This window comes from Apis laboriosa, unplaced genomic scaffold, assembly GCF_014066325.1.
Source record: "Apis laboriosa isolate Shangri-la unplaced genomic scaffold, ASM1406632v1 scaffold39_cov144, whole genome shotgun sequence".
NCBI classification, from domain to species: domain Eukaryota; kingdom Metazoa; phylum Arthropoda; class Insecta; order Hymenoptera; family Apidae; genus Apis; species Apis laboriosa.
In genome coordinates this window covers 405,665-430,341 of record NW_025223140.1, presented here as the reverse complement: position 1 = coordinate 430,341, position 24,677 = coordinate 405,665, and the positions used below count along the sequence as shown (strand labels likewise).

General features: G+C 20.6%; 1 protein-coding gene across 1 annotated transcript in view; it reads right to left on the bottom strand.

Moving 5' to 3' along the window:
* Positions 1-24,677, bottom strand: part of LOC122715651 (sonic hedgehog protein A) — a 149,726-nt gene that overhangs the window by 2,171 nt on the left and 122,878 nt on the right. The window contains exon 2 of the mRNA XM_043937995.1: positions 11,647-11,908. Coding sequence (XP_043793930.1) covers positions 11,647-11,908 — 262 coding nt within the window. The remainder of the gene's footprint in view (positions 1-11,646; positions 11,909-24,677) is intronic.

Genomic DNA, 24,677 nt, shown 5'->3' with positions numbered 1-24,677 from the left:
AATATATAATATATATATATATATATATATATATATATAATTATTTTAAAATATATATTAATTTTAAAAAAAATTGTTAAAATATATTATTTTAATAATTATTTATATGTATTTATATTATTCATATCGAATAGTATTTAATTTTTTATTTTCTATTAATTCATAATATTTTTATAAAATATTTTTGTTTTATAAAATATATATTTCAATTTCATAATTTGAGTAGTTTTACAAATCCAATTGAATCTTTTTCACATATAAGATTCCTAAGATGGTAGAAATTGAAAATTGAATTGAAGGAAAGAAATTAATGAAAATGAAGTATCGTGCATTTTTAATTCAATTCTGGAGCGATTCAATTGTCGAAGCAGCATGGAAATATTAGAAAAAAATTTCATATATATAATTGAAGGAAAGAAATTAATGAAAATGAAATATCGTGCATTTTTAATTCAATTCTGGCGCGATTCAATTGTCGAAGCAGCATGGAAATATTAGAAAAAAATTCCATATCGAATTTTCCAGCATACATTATGCTGAATTTAAAAACGCAACTCTTTTCATCGTGCGTTTCATTGTTAAATTATTTATTAAATATTATTATTTATACTCTTGCATACATGTATTGCTTTATATTATCACTTTTAATTTTAGAATATTAAATTTGTAATACATATTGTAAATATGCACTTTAATATTTGTATAACATATTTGCACCTAAAAAATATTTGAATCAATCAATATAAAAAATAAGAACTCTTAATATTTATTTAATGAACTGAAATAATTGAAAATTAACTTGCTACGTTACAGTTTAAATACACGTCAATTTATATAATTTATTGTTTATTTATATAACGAATAAAATATATGTATTTTATAATTTAAATAAATATATATTATTATTATTATTTAAATAAATATATAATTTAAATAAATGTATCGTAAAATTTAAAAATATCTATTAATAAAATGATTTTAAAATATCAATGATGAAAAACAAATGAAATTATTTCATCTTTTTATTATTTATATTATTGTTTCTATTATTGCTTTTATCTAAATTATCTAAATTATTTAATCTAAATTATTAAAAATTATTTAAATTAATTGTTGGTTAATGCTACAATAATTTAAATCTTTAATTACATATCATATATTTATACATATTATATATTATATATTTAACTAGTATTTGTAGTATATATTTAAAACCAATAATAATTAATTTTTACAATATATAAAGGAACCTCAGGAAAAACAGATTAAATAATCTTGTAGAAATATTAAATATTATATCTTATAAATATTATAATTGAATATATCACAAGAATATTAATTTTTTAATCTCTTAGTATGTATAATATATTTAATATTTATATATTGGACAAGAATGAAATTTTATAGAAAAGAAAAAAAAACAGATTATTTTAATTTAATCTATTTAGATTCTTTATATTCTTAAATATATAATTACTTTGACTATTTTTTTATAAATAAATTTTATAATTAATATCATCATATAATAATTTTAATTATCATTAGTACTATATATTTACTATATATTTCTAATTTATTTTTTTATATATGATGTTTAAAAAATAAATTTTTTTATTTTTTTACATATGTTATTAGCATTTCACATTTAATATAATGCAATATCTACATATCACAATATCTTAATTAATTATTAAATAACAAAATAATATATATTTCTATGTAAATATACTATGTAAATATATGTAAATATCAAAAAATTGTTTAATTTCTTATTAAAAAACATTCAATTATAAAAATATTTTTTATGATGTTAATATATCTAATTTCTGATATCTATATCAATTTTCAATCATATCGGTTTCATTAATAAGATGTTATAGTCAATTGAATAATTTGTGTTTCGACATTGCTTGTTATGTGTGCTCTTTATAATTACAATTTTTTTGACAAAAAATATTGTGTTAATATAATATAATGATATGTAGCTTTGGTTAATTATATAATTCCATTAATTATATTAAAAAAAAATATTTCATTTTGTTAAAAATGAAATATAAACAATATAAACGTTTTATTCATTCACAGATGTGAAAACATTCAAAAGTTTAAAAATTCTATGTGACATTAGATCAAATTAATACAGTTAATTATAATAAGAATCCGATTTTCTGAGTGTTTCATATTTAAATTTTGACATAAAATTTTTTACGTTAAAGAGATTTTATTTTCTTTTTTTAAATAAATAAATTATTATTGTATAAAATGAAATAATAAATATATAAGATATTAACATATTCATGAAACAATCTCTAGAGAATCAATTCTAAAATAAAGATAAAGTTATTATTATATAAAAATATTGATTTATTTATTTATATTACATATAATTTAAATTTATTTTATTAAATGAAGCGAAATAACAGAAGCATGGCAGTGAAATAGAGATAGAAATGCTAAAATCATAAATGAGATAAACTTAATAAGAAACTCTGAAACAATCCACTGAATTCACTCATTCGTCATAATCATTACCCATGATTATTTTTTTCTTGTATAGCAAGCAGAGATCTTTCAAATAAATGATTCATTTCAAATAAACAATAGACTATGATATATGAATAGAATTTATTATGAATGGTATCATTATTCATAATATTATTATTATTAAATAAATTTCAATATTCAGTAATATTATTATTCATAAAATATAGCACATAAATTATTTTCATTAAAGATGGAAATAAATTCAATCGTATATACGAATCCGAATTAATATTATATTTAATTTCACGAATTTCGAATTACTTATTGTTAGAATATTTTTATAATTATATTTGAAAAAATTCTATAGGATTAATAAATATATTCATCATTAGAAATTCAAAAATCAAAGTAAATATAAAAATTGGTATACAAAAATTATTATCATTTATTAAATTAAAAAGTTTAATTTTGCGAATTAAATGAAATGAGTGAAGCGGTATATTAATGTGACGAAAATAATATTGTTTTATTTTATTTATAATAATATATCTCGCTTCATCAATTGACTACATATAATAAATTATAAATATTATTTATATGAAATAATAAATAATTATATAATAATTAATAGATAAACTTTAATTCACATTTTTGTATTTATTTCTCTAGACTTTCTGATTTTTAGAGTCCATTTTTCAAAATATCCTAAATATAGATACTTTAAGTAAGTCTTAAAAAATCAGTTACAAAATTAATTATATAAAAATTTATTATAATATTCATTTTTAAAATAAATCATCGCAAGTATAATTTATAATGAAAAATTAAATAGACATTATATATAAAAAATCTTTTTCTATTTTAATAATAAAAAAAAAATATTTCTTATCCAAATAAGTTTTAAAAAGTTTTTGATAACGTTCTCTTTTGAGAAAAAACATGGATCATTCTGTTTTATTGTTGAAAGATATATTTCAATGTATACTTTGATATAATATACATTCACAAATGATATATTTCAGTATCTTTTCACATTATGTTACATCATAATTTGAATTTAAGAAATGTTTTTCTTCTAAAAGTTATCTCTACGTAAATAGTTTGGAAAAAAAAATTGGAAAGAAGAAATTTGTTTATGAGATTAGTTAATAGATCGTTGATGAAGTATGGGATTGATTGAAAGAAAAAAAGAAATTTAGGAGAGATTGCGAGAAAAATGTTGCAGAATAGCGATTGAATGAATGCTCGAAAGAAATCGGATAAGTTGATTAAATCTTCGATAACAAATAAGAATCATACACAATCAATACGTATATTATAATCCTTATAATATATATATTATAACCATTATAATCCTAATAATCCTGGTTTCTAGATATTTTGGTTATTTTTAATATAATCTTAAAGGTTCAGAAAATTGGTTACTAATTTGATAAATAAGTGATTGATTGGAGAATTTAAGAATCAACTAGTGAATTGATTAAAAATTACAAAAAATAATAGCCGCAAATAGAACTGAATCAATTGAATTTAAGAAAAACTTATCGATGCAAAAGTTTTAGTTTTATTAGATAATTAATAAATTAATGGTCGTTTAAATGATATTATTAAAAATAGTGTAAAGATTTCAGATCATTTTGAATATCTTAATTATTTTTAAAAAATGATTATTTATAAAAAAATTTCATTCATAAAAGTTGTATAGAAAAAAATCAATATAATAATATAAAAGTAATTTTTCTGTAAATAAAGAATTATCGAAGAATTCAGAATTATTTTTAGTTTTTTAAATAGCATATTATATTTTTGTATTTCTAATAAAATAATAGACAATTTAGACAATTTTTATAATCCTTAAAAAATGGTTATTTAATGGTCATAATGAATGAAAGAGTAAATATCGAATTTTAAGAAGTATAATAAATTAATAAATTAAAGAATAAAATAAATAATTTTAATTTTAAAAAATTAATTGATATATTAAACAAAAGACTGAAAAACATAGAAATAATTATATACATAATAGATGATTAATTTGAATGCTAATTAATGAGATACAACTGATTAAAATTGCATGTACATTGAAATTGAATATTAATGTATATAATGTACATAATTAATTAATATATGTACATAAATTAAATCTTATAAAATTTCAATACATTAATTTCAAGCTATGATATTATCCAATTAATAAGATATTTTTACAAATATGATAACAATTATTATTAAAATTCAGTTTTAATTAAATTCTTTCTTTTTTGTTTTTATCATCATAAAATTTTTTTCATTTGATAAAACAAAATCTTTATAGTCATAATGTAATTAAAATAATAGCCAATAAAAGAACTGATATCTAATAAAGAAAAAAAAATATATTTTTTAAATTATTCATTTTTAGAAATAAATCGAAATCTAAATTTTAGATTCATAAAATTCGAATCTAAAATTATAATAATGATAATAGAATATTATTGTTTGGTAAGTATGACAAGTAGATAGATAATTTTAATGATACAACGAAAATTTCGAATTTTCCAAAGTTTTCAAAACTTTCAAAATGATTTATGATATTTTCAATATGATCAAAATTTTCCTAAGTTTTGATAATAACTTCAAATTATATTCAGAATAATTAGAATTTCCATACTGAAAATTTCAAATTGTTTTTAAATTTTTCAAAATTAAGATATAATCCTACGACATAAACAAAATTAAATTACAATTAGGAAAATTATAATTTTCACTTAAGACATAATAAACAAAATGATTTGGTAAATACACAAACACTGATTTATTTATTGAATTCTGAAAAAAAGAAAGAAAGAAAAGATCTCAAAAGTAAAATTTTCTATCGAAAGAACAAAATTACAAAAATATAAATTAAATTCTCATCTTACTGAAAGCTATTATATGCATACTATCATCCAAGGATGCTATAATATGTATCAAAGATATAATAGTTTCTATAAAATCATGCTTGATGTATTAAAAACTAATAATTCTGTAATTATTAGTGAAGATAAATTATGAAGATAAATTATTTATATTGCATAGATCTCATCTTATGGCGATATGGTTAGTAAAAAAGTTAGTGAACAATATATCAAAGGATGTATCTATTTTAACTTTAATAAAAAAAAATTAAAAAAAATTCGCGTGATCTTTTATATTCTTTTGAAAAAGAATCTTCAAATTTTCATTATTGCAATTAATACATGGAAAAACTTTGTAGATGCATATGCATTCGAAATCAATAAAAATTTTTTTAATAAAAATCTCGATCATTGATAAGTTATATTATCGTATTATTTACCATCAGCCGATTAATAGATTTTGTAGCGCTAACATTTATTGACTAATAAATTATAAATTAGTGTTTTATTATCGACTAATAGAGTATTAATCAGTTTTTTTTTAAATTTGTTAGAAATCTGTTAGAAAAATTGATAAACATTCACACTTATATATCAGTTATAATAATATGTTATTTATTTTTTCAAAGTTATATATAACCTCAAAAATGAATTTTAATAATGAAGTGAGGTATTTTCAGATCACTTGTTAGAGCATTTAGTTGCTGTTAGACAATAATAATAATAATAAAAATGATACTGGTATTCAAAAATATTTATTTAAATTGCTTTTACAATAGATTTAAATTGGAAAATGATAATGATATAGATATTGATATAATCGATAAAATAATATTTTAAATATTTTATTTCACATGATATTTCACATTTCTACATAATAGTAAAAAAAATAGAAAATCATCAAAAAATTTAAGTTTGAATAGATTGATTTGTATATATCTACTTAATTCATAGCCGATAAAAATTTTTATTAAATCACATCAGACTTATAATTATACTATAATTAATTTCAAAATTTAATCTATCAATCAATTTATGACATCTACAATTGTCTATGACATCTGTAATATAAATACAATAAATTGTCAAATATATCTTATTAAATTATCCTAAATAGTAAAATATTTTTGCAATTAATATCAGATTTAGAACTAAATGTGAAAATCTTCGACAAATATTAACAGTATCTTTTTAAATTGTAAATAAATTGTAAATTAAATTATAAATTTAAAATCGCTAAAAAAGATGTATATATATTTTCATTTCCATTTTTAAAATGGATAATAATTGACTATTGTCATAATAATTTGATATATAATAATAAAGAATCAAATTAAATTTAATCTATAAATGTTTCAAAAATTTTTTAGAAAATTTAAACATTTAAAAGAGAATCTACTGAAAAATCAAGCGCAGTGCATCATTTACAGTGCAAAGATCGATTAAACAATCGATTTATTTCTATATCGATTGATTTAGAAAAGACAATATATTTCTATCTATCTATACAAAAAATAAGTTGCAGGATTATTTGAAGTTTAAAAAAAAAATATATAAACGGTTACTATAAGAAGATATAACAAGAGAAAAATGAATTTATCGAGAAAAATCTATCGAAAAATCAGGAACAGGATTATCCAACTCAAGAAATCGATCTATCTAGGGAGGTCGATTTAGTAGTAAAAAGAATCTACTAGTTGTAATTTATTTAAGTCGAATCGAATGATCGAAGATATAACAAAAAAAAAAAAATGAATTTATCAAAAAATTTATTGAAAAATCAAGCGCAACATCATCTAAAAAATCGATTGATCCTCGAGAAAAAGAAAAAAATCATAGACGAAAAAATAGATGAAGGCGTGGAAATTATGATACGCGTGGCTCGTGTTCATGGATACTCTTTTCTCTTAACCGACCATTGTCTTCGAGAACTACGTGGTCTCTCGAATATCGTTCTTTCGGCTCGTATCGATTTCGCGGCGATTGTTACGCCGACATCTAATTTGAGCCGACAGGCGCGCTTAGATTTATTGACATTTATTTTGAAACTCGAACCTTAACTGACCGAAGGAACGAGCCTGCACCTCCGATTGCTCGAAGGTTCGGTATTTCTTCTTTCTTTTTAGCTTTTTGTCTTTTTGTCGATTGTCCAGAGAAATTCGTTCACGAGATATTTCTCGTGTTGTCGTGTGAATTTGGAAATCCGATAAGAAAATCGATTCAAGATCGGATAACATAGATAAGTCGTTTCTGTTGATAGATCAGTGTTTCTCAATCTATGAATTGCAAGTAATGTTATTTATTTTTAAGAGATTAAATTATATTTCTCAAGAATTCGCAAGAAATTAAATAAATATTGCAAAATTTATATGAATATTTATATTTTTGAAATAACATTAATTATACTTATATATAAAAAGATAAGGAATATATAATATTTATAAAATAATATATAAACAGTTAAGGAAATTTTAAACCAAATATTTATTTTTGTCTAATTTATGTAAAAATGAAAAATATTAAGTATAATTTAATTTTTAAATTTATTGTTAAAATGAAAAACATTAAGTATAATTTAATTTTTAAATTTATTTGAATATAAAATTTTTGCAAATTTTGATTTTTTGTTTTAAAATAATTTCTTGAAAAGCATCAATCTGGATATTTCTTTCTTTTTGTAATAAAATTCAGTTATAGAAAATTTCATTTTGAGTACATTGTTGGCTTGATCGTATAGAATAATAATAAATAAATGAGGTTCATAATAATTTTTCTAGATTTAAATTTTTCGAAGAATTTTTAAAAAAGAATTTTTAAAAAGAAACAATAACGATTCAATATTGATTCATATTAAATTTTTATTAATTATGAAAATTTATGACAGATATTTAAGCCACGTCCAAATATAGGTGACTTTTTTATTATTTATTTATTAATATCGGCATTTATCAACTGATGGTAAATAAGAATGATATAAAGATAATTTTTATTTTTAATAATATATATTGTATAAAAGTTTTTTGTTTAGAAACTTATTTTTAATGTTAACATAAGTGAATGCTTTAATTCTGAATTTCTAACCAGAAATTAATTGAAAGAAAATATTATTGTTTCAGAAGCCAATGAATATATCAATTTTATTTTTCCTCCTTTTTGATTATAAATAATATATTTGATATAAATAATATAAAAAAATTAATTTTTCACTATATAATAAATTTTTAAGAAATTATTAAAAAAAAAGAATGAATTTTTTACATTAAAAAAAAATTTTTATATATCTTATTTATATAATATTATATAATGAATCTAATCTAATAAATTTTTAAAAATTATGTATGTATGTATGTATGGTATGAATTTGAAATACGATTACTACAAATAAATATATTGTATATATCATCGTTATGATTATATATATATTATATTATATTTGGAATATTTATATTGAAATAATATTTAATAATAATATTAAGATATTTTACAATTTGCTTATATTTGTTTTTGAATTTTATATTTCTGTTTTTTATATATAGCATTTATATTTTTTTTATATCTTTATTTATTTACTTTTTTTTATTGTTTTTTATTTTTATTTATTTTTAATCATAACAAATTAAGAAATTATTATTTTCATTAATTTTATTAAATTGTTATAACATATTAACATATTTTTATTTAAATAATAAAGATTGAACTATTTTAATATAGAAATATTTATATATAGATATATTATAATCTATAATTAATATTAGAATTATAATACTAGAATACTAGAATTATTATTATTAAATTTTCATATATTTAATAATATTTAATATATGTATAAAAAAAATAAAATTTTGTTTTTTTAATGAAAACATAATGCATATTTATATTTTACAATCTATGATTAAAAATATATTAATATTGATTAATTTTAAAAATATTTAATTTTTTATTATTCACGAAATGATATAGAATGATTGTTTCTTGTTATCTTTAATAGATTCTGACATATCCGTAATTAGATATTTCACAGTAAGCATGCTTATAGAATAACTTTTTTGAATGCGATCATTTTCTACAATATCCCGAAAATCTATGGAAGTCGGTAAAATAGATAACTTCTTCTTAATGGAGGAGCTAGTGGCGCAGTAAGAATTGTTGTGTAGCAGTGCTGCTCTATCATAATAATAATAAATTCAAGAAGAATAAGAATAAAATATAATAAAAATATAATATAATAAATAAAAGTATAAATACAAATATTCTTGTTTGAAAAAAAAAATTCTTTCTTTTTTTCATTTTTAATTTTAATAATTTTATTCGAATTTTGAATTTGCATTATCATAATTATACATATTAATTTATTGGATTTTATCATGATATTTATATCTAATTATACTCTTTAAAATTAATTCATTATATATTATTAAAATTAATAAAAAAAAAAGAAATTAAATAAAATTTATTATATGGTAAAATTATTTTCTCTATTTGATAAAATCTCTCTATTTGAAAAAAAAACAAAACAAAATTTATAATATAAATAATTTTTTATAAATAATTTATATTTTAATATTATAAAATTCTATAATAATTTAAATAAAATTGTACTTAAAAAAATTTAAACCTAAAAAATTCAATCCAATAGTTAAATTCTATACTAATTGTATTATAGCTTTGATTTTCTATTAATCATTTAGTTTATTATATTTTACTAATTTCATTTATTTCATTTATTTAATTATTTATTTCAATGAATATTTTATATATTACTATGACTTAGAAAAGTATATATATATATATATATATATATTAATGTTTCAATAATATGCAATAAAAAGGAAATAAATTGACATAATTTCCAAAAATCTAATTACATTGTTTCTCAATGATAAAATATAAGTAATATTCAGACAATAAATTGTGCGCACGATTTAAAGAAATTTAAATAAAAATTAGATGATCAAACTGATTGTAGATAATGTCATTACATAATTCATTCACTAGTTAATATTATTTCATTATAATAGATAAAGTAATCGTGAGGCGGAATATACGTGTTTTCAAATAAAATATCGATTGATAGCGATAATACGATTTATCCAAGATCGATAATTATGATATTTAAATATCTTTAATCTCTTAAATGTAAGCAAATAGAATCATATTATCATTATGTATAGATTGATACTATTGTTGTCATATTTTTCTAATAATAGTTTATTGTTCTTAGAATCATCGTTTTAAATATGCGTAAATATTTAAAATATAAAATATTATGTATCATATAAAGGAACATATATTTTAATAAAAAGAGTATTATATTAAGTATCTATATATATAATATAAAGTATCTATATTAAATTATTGTTTTATTAAACTCTAAAAAGTAAATAATTAGGATTTTTTACTTACTGAAGTCAAGAACTACAGTCAATATTTTAAAAATTAAGAAAAAATATAAAGCAACTAAATTATTATATTATTAAGATAAAATTTAAATCTTTTGTGCTTGCATACATCATTGCAACAACATTTTTCCAAATTTGAAAATGTTATTTCAACTGATGTAATTTATTCATTTTCGTTATAAAAGTAATAAAAAGTTATAGTTAATTAGAAACTAATAATATAAAGATTTATTGCAATACAATATTAAAAACTTATTATTATTATTATAAACAAAAGAATGTATTATAAAATTATATACTATATGTTATGTATTATATGTACTATCTATTAAGAAATGTTAAAAATCTTAATTTAAATAATAAAAATTGTAAATTTATTATTTAAAGAAAGGAAATTCTTTTATGTATATACATTGTATATGTAAATTGTAATTTATTTCCAAATTAATATTTTATTAATCTATTTTATAATATTCTATTATATGTATTTCACTACAAAAGATAAAATATTTTGGAACGACGAAATCTTAAGCAATAAATTATTCATTGATTTTTGCAATATTATTACATTAATAGTTCCATCAGAATAAATTTTTGATTGAATATATATAATAAAATAAAAATATATATAAAATAAAAATTTTTGAACGATTGTAACTCTTTCCTATATCATTTTTCAACATAAGTATCAACTTTTTTTTATCTATTTGACCTCATTAATATATAGTAATATATAGTAAACTTAATCCTTTTTTGGACATTTTATATATTTTCAATTAATAAATTGAAAACTAGATTATTTTTCAGTCAGAAATGTATCAAATTATTCTATATGAAAAATAATTTAATTAACGAATAAAATGAAAAACAACTAATATAATACTGACCCGATTTGACGGAACAATGAATATGCGACCTGGACTCGTAGTAAACCCAATCGAAACCAGCTTCGACGGCAAGTCTTGCTAACATTCCGTATTTCGAGCGATCCCGATCGCTCGTCGTCACGTCGACGGCACGTCCTTCGTAATGCAGCGAATCCGTCGCATGTTTTCCCTCTTCGTCCCATCCTTCTGTCACTCTCAATTTCACTCCCGGCCACTGATTCATTACCGAAATAGCAAGAGTGTTCAGCTTTTCCTTGCACCTCTGTAACAAAATACTCTTCGAATTATTAAAGATAATTTGATAATTTTAATAGTATCGTGAAATAATTAGTAAGATTTAGTCATTTTAATCGTTAATTTAATAGAATAATTTATTAAAGATTATATTATGTTCAAGATATTCTAAGATGGAGTGTTCTCAATTTGTATGAAGAGAATTTATTAATTTATTTAGAGAAGAAAAAATTTATTTAGAGAAGGAAAAATTGCAAGAGATAAAAAAATTGCGAAAATATAATTTTTATAACATTGGTATGAAATTTTTATATACATTGGTATAAAATTGTTATTAATAGAATTCGTTATTTCTTTTTTGTAAATTATAAAATAAATTAATATACAATTTGTTGGATAAAAGCTTATATAAAATTTTTATTGTAGCAATTGATACAAATTTACAAATTTATTAATTACAGAATTTTAATTAAATAATTAATAGAATTTTAATAAAAATATTTAAATTTGTTGTTTTGAAATATTCTATAATATTGCAACAAATTATAAAAATTTTTATTGATTTCATTGTTATACATAATTCAAAATTATGACGATCTTATCAAATTATTTCTTATAAATAAATATTTATATTTCGCTTAACTATGGAGGAAGATAATAATTATAAAAAAAAATATAAAATGAATTTTTTTACATCTTAAATAATTATTAATGTTTTGCATTTTATTTTAATGTTAAATAGCAATAAAATAACATTTTGCTAAAAAATTAAAACATTTAGATGTCCAGATACACAATAAAAGAAGAAAAATTGCATTATAAAGTATTTTTTTATTATTTGTAAAATTTATATTGATTTTCTACGAATGATTTTCCAATAGATACTATTTTAATAATAAATACCGTATAAATAATGAATATAAAATTCATACAAGTTTTATATTTGAAATTATTTTAACTATATGTATATATTTAACAATGATAATAAATCCTCATTTTCTTCGATAGAAAGATTAAGAGATTATAATTGAAATCATTATATAACAGAAATAATGGATATGTAAATATATTATATAATATATATATTACATATTTTAATTACTTAAATTAAAATGTTATGAATAAAAATATAAACATAATAATGATATGATATAAATAATAATAATGATAGAAAATTTACAGAATTAATATATAATGCATTTAAAAAGATAATTCACAATATTTAAAAAATTAAATTATCATAATATTAATATTTTATCTAAAATATAATTGTTAATTATATTCAACTTTTCAATGAACTTATTTTTTTTATTTATTAAAAAAAAATATTAAACATACATTAAAAAACAATACATACATGTTTTTCATGCGCATATATAAGAAAATGCGTCCAGAAGTACCGAAAAATACACAAGTACGACCAAATTGACTTTTCAGAACGAAAATCAAATAAGATCTCTTAACTATATCTCTAACATCTCGACGACCACGACCGAATTTCCTCTATCAAAACCATTTCGAATCAATAATCCTCGAAACCTATTAAAGCTGATCTCACGCGATCTGAGGCACCCTCGAGCACGAGACTAATCCTTCCTCGACTTTCGTCTTCCATTCATGAAACTCCCTTTTTATCCCAAATATCTCCAACTATCTTTCGAGCCAAGTTTTTCCCTGAAGTTCCGCTTAACGCGATTTTCCCGAGCCGGACGAGGATTTCACGCGATTTCACGCGGATGCGCGCGAAAAAAGACGAGCAGGTAAACGAGCAATCCCTGAAAATAGGTGGCGAGAAAACGAATGCGTGTTTTGACTGGATACCAAGCTGGACTTTCAAGGGTCGCGCACCGTGGCGAATCAGGAAGCAAACAGGAGTATAAATACGACCGATGTCTAGGATCATTCACACCGATCTTCCTCTCTCTTGCTCTTGTTTTCTGCTTTTGCTTACGAAAGGAGATCTTTTTCTGTTTCTATGTTTGCCTACCTGGACGATACGCGAGTAACAGCAGTCAATAGAGTACGCGAGAAAGCTAAGCAAAGATATCCTTGACTTTGGAAGCTACAGGGATTCGTGTAAATCCTGCTTAAAGTATTACAGATGAGTCCTGAGAACTCTTGAATTTTTTTTAGGATCTGTGATATATATATGTATGTGTTTTTAAAATGAAATGTGTATATAAAAACAGAATTAATATTTATAATTGGTGTTAAATCTTTTAGAATTGTTTTGTTATTTTTCGTATCAAGTTGTACAATTTTTACAAATTATTTAATTTTTATACAATTCTAATAATAAATTCTAACTTGGAAAAATTCTTTTATAAATTATTAATATTAAAATCAATAATTTATCTGCAAAATAAAATACATTGTGATTGATATAATCGCAAATAATTTTTTTTTTTTATTAAATCGACTATATTAGAAAATAATAAATATATTTCGATAATGTTTAAATATCATTACAATAAATCGATTTGAACAACAGATATTTACTTAACAGTAACATATATAACATAATAACATATATATTCTAATTTCATTGAAATTAGCTTTTCAACAAGTTCACTCTCTTTCAACAAGTTCTCTCACTCTAATAGCATGCAATTTCTATGCGGTTCTTTAATACATACATATATATTTCGTTTGATAAATAAGTAATATATTTCACAGACCGTATCTGAGATGAAAACAAATAATTTATTTTTCTTTCATTATAACACTATAAATACTTAGATTTTTTAAAATTTCGTAAAATATTATATGTATAATATAATAACGAATAATTTGAATTATTAAATAAAAATATTTATTAAAATGAGAATAAAATTATTCTTTTGTAATTCATAAAATTGTAGAGATTTATTATATATTTAATCTACTATAATACTTAATTATTCAAAATCTATATTTTGAAATAATTTTCAAATATATAATACTATACAATTAACAAACAACAAATAAAATAACCTTATGCATTTTCAGATAAATTCCTGTCATCATGAATTTAAATATAATAATTTATATATATTGTTTTAAGATATATCTTTAATTTAAAAATCTAATTAATTTAATAATTTGATTAATATTTTTAATTTAAAATTTAATTTAAATTAAAAATCTAATTAAAAATCTCCTTGAAGAACTCGTTTCTTTAAATACCATCTATTATTTTGTTTTTATATTTATAAAAATATATTTTCGATCCTCTTTTAGCGTTTCCATTCAGAAATTATTTTCTCAAAATGTATCTCGAAAATATATCTTTTTAAATGCCTCTATTATTCCTTCTTCCACAATGATCAAATCCTCCTCATACCTTTTCTTTACATATCTATATACTCTACATACTTACATATATTCCACAATTTATCATCGAAATTAGCAACGTATATGCGCGTACGCGCGCACACTATATTGAAATTTCATGATTCTATTGAAAAGACAGTTTAAAAAGTCTGCCGACAACACGAACATCCTGGCTTTGACAGCGGGCACGAAAACGAGACGAGACTTATATAATACCGCGAATTTGCAGCTCTCCTTGCGGCAATTAGCTCCTATTGAGCGGTGCACGACAGCTCAAGGGACTGGGGAAAAAAAGAAGAAGGGTCCCGCCTTCTTCTTTTTCAAGCGCTTTGACTTCCCTTTTCCTTTGCCGAACATCCCATGGCTTCTCGCGGGTGAAAAGCAGCCTCGTTCCGCGGCTTCAAGTTGTCACGGCCACGTGCACGCGATTGCCACAAGGCGAATCGCATGCCCATCGGCTGTCGGATGAATTGCCATTAAGCGGCATACACGCGGACCGCCTTTCTCAATGAAACGAGTCTGCACGCATGGGATTTTGTGCTCCTGTGTCGTGTTTATGGATATCGAACTCAATAACCGCTCTTAACTTTTTCGCTACTTATTCTAAACAAGATTGGAGACTTTTTTTTTTCGTTTAAATAAGAAAAAAAAAATGTGAAAACAAATAATTACTCGAAATAAATAAATAAATTTTCAAATTTTTTTTAAGAAAAGTTTGATTATTTCGAATAATAATAAAAAAAAAACAAATAATAAAGTTCTTTGTATATTATAAGAAATTTTGTATATTTATAAGAAATATATTCATCTTTGAGATTTCATCTCATTATGAGATTAAAAAGTGCGTAACAAATATATTAAATCTGTCAAACGTACGATTATTTGTGTACATAGATATAACAAGGTAATTGAAGGTTATGAAAACTTTATATAAATAATTAAAATCAATGTAAATAAATGTAAAAAATAAGTTACAATTAAATAATTATTATTAAAAATTAAGTAATTTAAATGCATTTTTTAAATTATTAGTTTCATCTTCTTCATTTATTTCGAAAACAAAATTAAATTGATTTATATTGTACAAAATTTTTCGTTTATAATAATCTCGTGCATATTGCCAAAATTTTTTTGTTTTGATCTTGAATATTCTAAATATTCATGATCAAATTTAAAAAAATAATAATAAATATAAATGAATCTTTTAAAATCTTTTTGAATAATTTCAAAAAGAAATTCTCCATTTTATTCACATATAAAAATTTCACCATATGATGGGATAAAGCATACGTTTTTAAAATCACACAATTATCGATATCTACAATATCTTCTATTGTTAATCGAATACTTATGGATGTAATTTGTCACTGTGAACGATTCGTGTTACGATTTCGATGATACCACAGAATTTAAAAATTATTTTTATAATAAAAATAGAAATAATAAATATATTGCTAAAATTTTTCCGATTTTAATGTCGAACATTCTATAAATATATCAAAATTTTAAAAAAAGAAATATAATATATCTATATATATTTTAAAAATATTTTTAAATAATTTAAAAAAAAATCTTTTATTTTATTTCCAGAAAAAAAATCATATCATAATTATATTATAATGATATTAAAAAATACATTTCTAAATACAATACACTCTTTATTAATCAGTTCTAGACCTCTGACCGAATAAATAAATGATTAATCCAGCATTATATTTAAACACTGCAAATAAAATAAAAGTATATGTATGTATATACAGTGATGAAAATATAAGTAAAAAAATTGTTTAATTTATAAATACTTATAAATTAAAAAAATAATAAAAATTTTTATTATTTTGGAATATATAAATATATTATATTTATATTATCTCATATATTTTAAGATATAATAATAAAAATAACTTTAATAACAGCAGTCATTTTTCTTTTATATATGATTTTAACTTATTTAATAAAACTAGAAAAAAATATTAAATTCTGCTAAACAAATTTTAAAATTGAGAATGAAAACTAGAATGGAATAACGTATAATTGTAAAAATAATATAAAATGATGATAATATCAAAATGAAATTACAAATTAAATTAAATAAATGAAAATTTTAAATGATAAATTTAATTTTCAATCATTTTCAGATTTATTTCTTTTAAATTATTTAACTATTTACCAATTCTTTTTCATTATTTTTTTAATAATTAATAAAAAAATAATGAAAAAGAATTGAATATTCAATAATCTACAATATACAACATATTTTTTAATTTTGAGAATATTTATAAAAAAGGACTTTTCACTGCGTTTGATAAATATTCCATAGTGCACTATTCAAATAAACGAGAATTTACTATAATCGCGTAATCATCGTGAGATAATCGACGTATACGATATCCTATTATAATCGAATGCTCATGGATGCGATTTGTCACCGTGAATCACGATTTCGATGGCACAACCGAGCTTAGAAATTGCCTTTGTTCCCACAGTTATCCACGATTTCCATTGAATTCACGCGTGACACCAAGTTCCTCGTAGTGGGATCCCGCGCAAATTTACACAACGAAGAAGTGCACAGGGCAAACACAATGTGTTTTCATACCGATGATTTATCGCTTCCGAAGAAAGCGCGTGTTTGAACGGACGTTAATAATTTGCACGGCCAACAGTGTGTGGTATGTTGGAGCACATTGTCAAATAGACAGGGAAACATTAGACTTGAGAAAGAGAGGAAAAAAAAGCGAATGGATCGCACTTCGATGGAAATAAATATAGTATTTTACGCATAATGTAAAGTATTTTTCATTTGGCAAATTAATGTTTGTCGACATTGTGCGTATCTCAAAATAATATAATTTATATGAAATGAATTACAAATCATGTTTAAATATTTTGTAATCATGAAGTATAAATGTTATCAAAGTATTAAAAATATGACATGTTTATATACAATAATTATCGATATTTATTATGTAAATGTAGTATATACGCATTGTTTACATTATTATTAGTCAGCGTTTTTTTTATAAATAAATAATAAATAATAAATACTAAAAAAAAAATGAAAGAGGAAAAAATATTCTTAAAAAAAATTGATCTTTTATTTTTTAAATGAAAGATTATTATGTTGTCTATTTTTTTATTTTTGATATATTTTTGATAAAACGCGTAATAAGCCAAATTTATATATGAATTTACGATAATTTTTAAAATTTCACAAAGTTAAAAATAAGAAAAATATTTTAAATATTTTATATCAATTAATAGATTATTTAATGTGATTTATATTTGTCTTTATTCACTATCATTTTTATGTATATTAAAGAATAATTAAAAAATAATAATAAAAATGTAATTAGAATTAAATAAAATAGAAAATTAATCAAATATAAAAAATATAAATATTTAAAGAAATAATGTGATAAGAAATAAATAACAAAGAAAAAAAAAAGATAATATAAGAAAGTGAAATGATTTGAGAATCGTTTAAACTTATTTCCAATTAAAATTTTTATTTTTATTTTTATTTGCTGTATAACTTTGTCTTAAATAATAGATATTTTAATAATAATAATATATTTGAAAGATAAATTATTTTATTATTTATTATTTAACTTCATGAATATAGAAAGAAAAAGCGACGTAAAGATTTTGCATTTAATATAAAAAATATTTCAAATTATTAAATTATAAAAGATATTTCAAATTAGTAATAAAAAAACAAAAAGAACAAAAAATATGAGATTCAAAAAAATCGCAAGAAATATATATATAATTATATAACCTGGAATGAAACAGAGAAGAAAAGACATTTCAGCTAACATCAATAACGCGAGAAAGAAAAAAAAATATGAGATTCAGAAAAATCGTAATAAAATCATCGTAAGAACATCCAAAACGAACATGATCTACAATCATATAACCTGGAAAGAAATGTAAAAGACATTTCAAAAAACTAACTAAAATGATAATATCAATAATGAAGAAGAAGAAGAAGAAGAAGAAACAGGAGAGGAGTAAAAGAAAAAGAACTAAAGAGAAAATAAGAGGCATAAGAACGAGTTGGAATATATATGAGAAAAAATACGAAGAGGAAGAAGGAAAAATAGAAGGAGATGGACGAAGAAAATACAAAAGATGGTCGGAAAGAATGGTGAAGAGGAACCGAGAAATGTACCATCCGTGGTGCACGATGGGGCGTCTTGTTCACCCAGCGGGGTACTCCCTGAGCCCCTCCCAGACTTTACATCTATTTACAAACATTTTGGCGGAGCGAAGATAGAATGAAACGGAGGATGGTATAGAATCGCGGTCGTGGCAAAGCCGAAAATATCGGTCCTTATGAAAATCCATTTCGGCTGAAAAATGGCCTGGTCCGTAATCCATTAAGGGCACAAGGGCGGAAGGGAGGTAGACGCGGAGATGAAGAGAGGAAAAAAAAAAAAAAGAAAGAAAAGTGAGAAAGAAGAACGATCACAAAAATCGTACGCGAAATATTCTCGAAATGAATCGCGAACTCTTGTATCAAGGGAACGATTGAGAATATACAAGCTCGACTTGACATCATTTTGGTTAACTAGTGAATGTGAGAGGTTATATGCGTTGTTATATGCATTAATCGTTGTTTAATAGTAATGGAAAAAAGTTTGCGTGAAAGGATATATTTATAAAATATTTTATACAAAGTATGATTTTTAAAATTTTTTTATTCATAGATTTATTTATAATTTATATTTATTTGTAATTATGTTTAATATAATTTTGAATCAACAAAAATACAAAATTTTGAGATTTCTTTTTACAATAAAATATTGGAACTATTCATAAATTGCATTAGTGATTATCATGGTTTTTAATAATGTCGATTTTATATGATACATTGTTGTACTATTTTTTTCTAAAATAAAAAAGCGCGAAATAAAAATTTAACAATATCAAGTTTATAACAAATGATATAAATTTGAATAACATTTGTTTTCAGCGAAAACATTGTTTTTAGCGAATATATTAATATATTTTTTTCTATTATTTTTTATAATATATTATTTTTCTCATTATATTTTATTAAATTTTTATAAACACAATACTGAATTTACAGTAATTGTAATAAAAATAATAATACCTATTTAACTCTTCGGCTTCCTTATGAACAATGCAAACATAGAACATAGCTTGAAAATGATTCTCATCTTCTAATATCTTAACGCATTAAGAGAAATGGACATCAAATGTGGAAAATTACATTTTATTTTAATGCAAGTTTAAAATGCATACCGCAATATATCATTCTATTTTATAGAAATTGAATGCCTATACATTAGCTGTACAATTGTATGCTGTAATAATTCTCTCTTGCAAATTTTCAATATTACTAATTAATAGTTGGAATACAATGGACTATAGATATACTCATAAAAAGAAGTCAAGTAAAGATAAGTTCAAGAATTCTAAGTGCTATCTATCGTAAATTCTTTTGTGCTAATTGCGGTCTTAAAATATATACTTAAGTACTTTTACCAATTAATCAACTATTAACTAGTAATCAATTATTTCTATTCTGTTCTAATTTTGGTTAACTAGTGAATTTATTATTAATAAAAGTATACAATAAGTATATGTAATATAATATTTTTAAAATTTTTAATGTTAATATCTTATATAATATAAAGAAAAAAAAAAGAAGATAAGATTATCTCATTTAGGAAATGCTTTCGCTATAAAAATAAATTATTTTTCAAATTTTTATTATTATCACATTCGTTGCACATTTGGTATTAGTAAATTTTTGTTTAAAATAGCTAAAAAATTGTGCATTATTTGTATATCGAGTAATTTAAAATATGTATCGTAAAATATTTGTATGATTATATGTAAAATTTATTTAATAGATTGCCATATAGATATTTGTAATTAAAATAATATAATAAAAAATATGATTAGATATATATAGATAAGTTATAAGATTATGTATATATAATCTTTCAATATAATTTTTATTAAGATTACTTGTTTTTTATTATTATTTATTATTTTTAATTGCAAAAAAATTGAAAATTTCCTAAAATTAAAAATTATCTCATTTTATCTCTCAAAATTACTGGTATTGGTTTTTTTAAATAAAAAATGAATTTGTTACGATTAAAAGAAGACAATTAATTTTTATCTTCAAATTATATATATATTTTTTTCTTTTATTAATTATTATTTATTGTATAAATATTCATTTTTTTATTTTTAATAAAATAATTTACAAAAATAATTGTTAATTTTTTTATTTTATTGATTGATTTTTTTGAATCCGGAATGCGAAAATAAGCAAATAACATAAAACATATGTAAACATAAAACAATTTTTGCAATGATCGAAATTAGAATATCAGTCTCATATTTTATATCATTTATTTCATATCATCGAAATCAATGAAAATCGATTCTTTTTATATAATTATCTTTGATATTTAAGACAATTTTTACATAAACATAATAAATGATATTCACGAGTTCAAGTAATTTGAAAATTTCGCAAATTAAATAAATTCCAATTACAAAAAGATTTTCATAAAACTATTAAAATATAAGAAAGCATAAGAAAGCAAAGTGAACATTTCAAATACTCATAAGAAACTTTTCAATTCTTTTAAAAAATTATACACTAATGGCTCTGCCTTTTAAGATCTATTGTTTAGACTTATAGCAATAATATTTATAGTATTAATACTTTAATAATTTATTTTCAATATATGAATGAAATACTATTAAATTACATATTGACAACGTAACATATATAAGTCAAAGAAAAGAGGGATTGTGTTAATTATATAACGCTTCAAAATTATCAAACTTTAATATATAACATATTTTAATTTTTAAACAAATGAATTCTCGTATTAAAAACAATTATATTTCGTTTATGTTTATTAATAATTATAAGATTATGCAAAAAAAATTAAAAAAAAATAATGGTGCTCTAAATCGAAATTTAATCAAATCCATTTATAATAGCACAAATGCAATAATAGCATAATCCGATAATAGCAAAAATGTTAGCTGTGTTATATATATTACAAGCTATGTTATAAGATATCGAATGAAAATGAATTGAAATTCTTATTTTTTCTTATTCGATCATTATTATTATATATGTTATTAAGATATTTCAATGATATTTGATATATTTTCAGATATATTCAAAATATTATTAAAATATCGAATAATATTATTATACGAATAAATTATACGAATAAAAGTGAAATATATGTATATGAACATAATACAGTTTTTCAATAAAATTTATTTTTATTGCAACTTATTATGAATAACAGGAAAAAAATAAAAAAAAATTATTATATATTATATAGTCATTTTTATCTATTAACGATATCTTAACGATATTATTGAATATATAATATATATAATATAATATAATAATATATTAAAAATTATCAATAAGATATCAATACATATCGATAATTAATAATCACAATTGTATTATATATATCGCTCAAATTAAATTTTTGATTCAAATTTATCATTTCAGACATTTCCTAGATCTTGAAAATCATGATTATTTTTTACGAATGATTCTTTAAAATAAAACAAAAAAAATTTCATAATAAATATCACCGATCATTATATCGATTTTCCATGAAAACATATAATGATCGATATAGATTTTTTTATGAATAATTAAGCAACATTATTCGTCAACATAATTCATTAATTTCCGATATTTTTAAATTTCGATTTTGAATAATGATGTGAATTTAATCATTGTTAATTCAATCTTCTATTCTAATTGTTTTATTTTTTAAATTGCTGTCAAAGCTTTATATTTTATGTAACGTGATAGATTTTGTAATAAGATATCTTTACATATTCCGATTTTCAGAAAAAAATTCAATGATATCTATATATGTTTTTGTACAAAAATTTCGAACTTAAGTTAGATTAAGTTAGATAAAGAATAATATTTGAAAATTAAAGATATACCGGATTCAGATTATGTTTACTAATAGTTAATTATAGCTTTGAAATTAATATAAATATTTAGATAATTGAGAGTTCTGTAGAAGAACTTCTGCTAAATAGAAATTTAAAAATAAGTTTTCGATGAAAAATAAATAAGTCAAATGATTGCATTTGCAATGGAATAAATCTATTTGGACGATTATTATTTATCAACGTAACATTAAAAAACAATACTATTTTATGTAAATCTAAAAGAAATATAATAAAAAATAAATTTGTTTTTTAATTTTCTGCAATTTCTACTATTTTTACATAAAATTACTAGCATATTTACATTTCTTTATTGATAATTTTAACGAATGATATTTTGTTCATAAGAATCGTTCATCTTGCATATAATGAAATCTATCTAGCCAAAATGACTATTTCGAATTCACAAAACATGACATTCCCATATAACGAAAATTTTAGAACAGAAATTTTACTCGAATAATATTGCAGTAGCGAAAATACAACATATTTAAAATACTGATGATTTGAAATCTAAAAGAAGCTACTAACCATATCGTTATCTAATTTGTAATATCGTAAAAAGCGATTGACTTGTTAACCAATGACATTTGTATAAAAACTATAATTTGAATATTTTTGGTTTAATCTGAAAAAAAAATAAAATGTTAATATTAAAAACTTTTTCAGCAAGTATTCAATCGTTAAAATTATAATTAAAATGATTTAAAAATTTTAAATTGTTTAATCTAATCATTTGCATTTTAATTTTATGGTTTCATATGAATTTTTCAATTATTATAAGAGAATATAAAATACAACATAAATTTTTAAATATGCCATGTTGTTAATATTAAAAATGAAATTAATTTGGAATGTGAAATATTCTAAGGACTATTATTTAGATTAGTAAATAATGAGAAGATATCGGTAAATCAACCTAAAACCAAATTAGTTTACCATAGATCTGTACTTAACGAAGATTTTGAGAAACAAAAATGATTGATTATATTTTAATAATAAATAATAAATTTTATGAAATTAAGATTGGAAATCAATATTTATATTTATATTTATTTAATATTATTTATAGTTTCTTGTGTTTTTCTATTTATATAAATTTATATAAATAAAATTGCAAAAAAGAATAATTTTAATAAATGTATGTTTTTTTCAAATTTTGAAGATATGAATGAAATTTTTATTTTATATCATTTTTTATTTAAGCGAAAGATATTTTATGTTTTTTAATAACTCAAAATTTGAAATATAATAGTTTATTATATAATTTACCTACAATTTCACGTACTTTTATTTATTTCCTCTGTAATAATTTTTTATTCCAAAATTTTAAATATGCTATATTTTATATCCAAGAATTAGCAAAAATTCAAAATCCATTCGAAATCCAAAAAAAATCATTCGTTTCTATATCAATTTATACCTCTATAAATTTATCGTGCTCATAAAGATTGCTCCTCTTGCGTGTAATGAAATCTATGAAAAAAAAA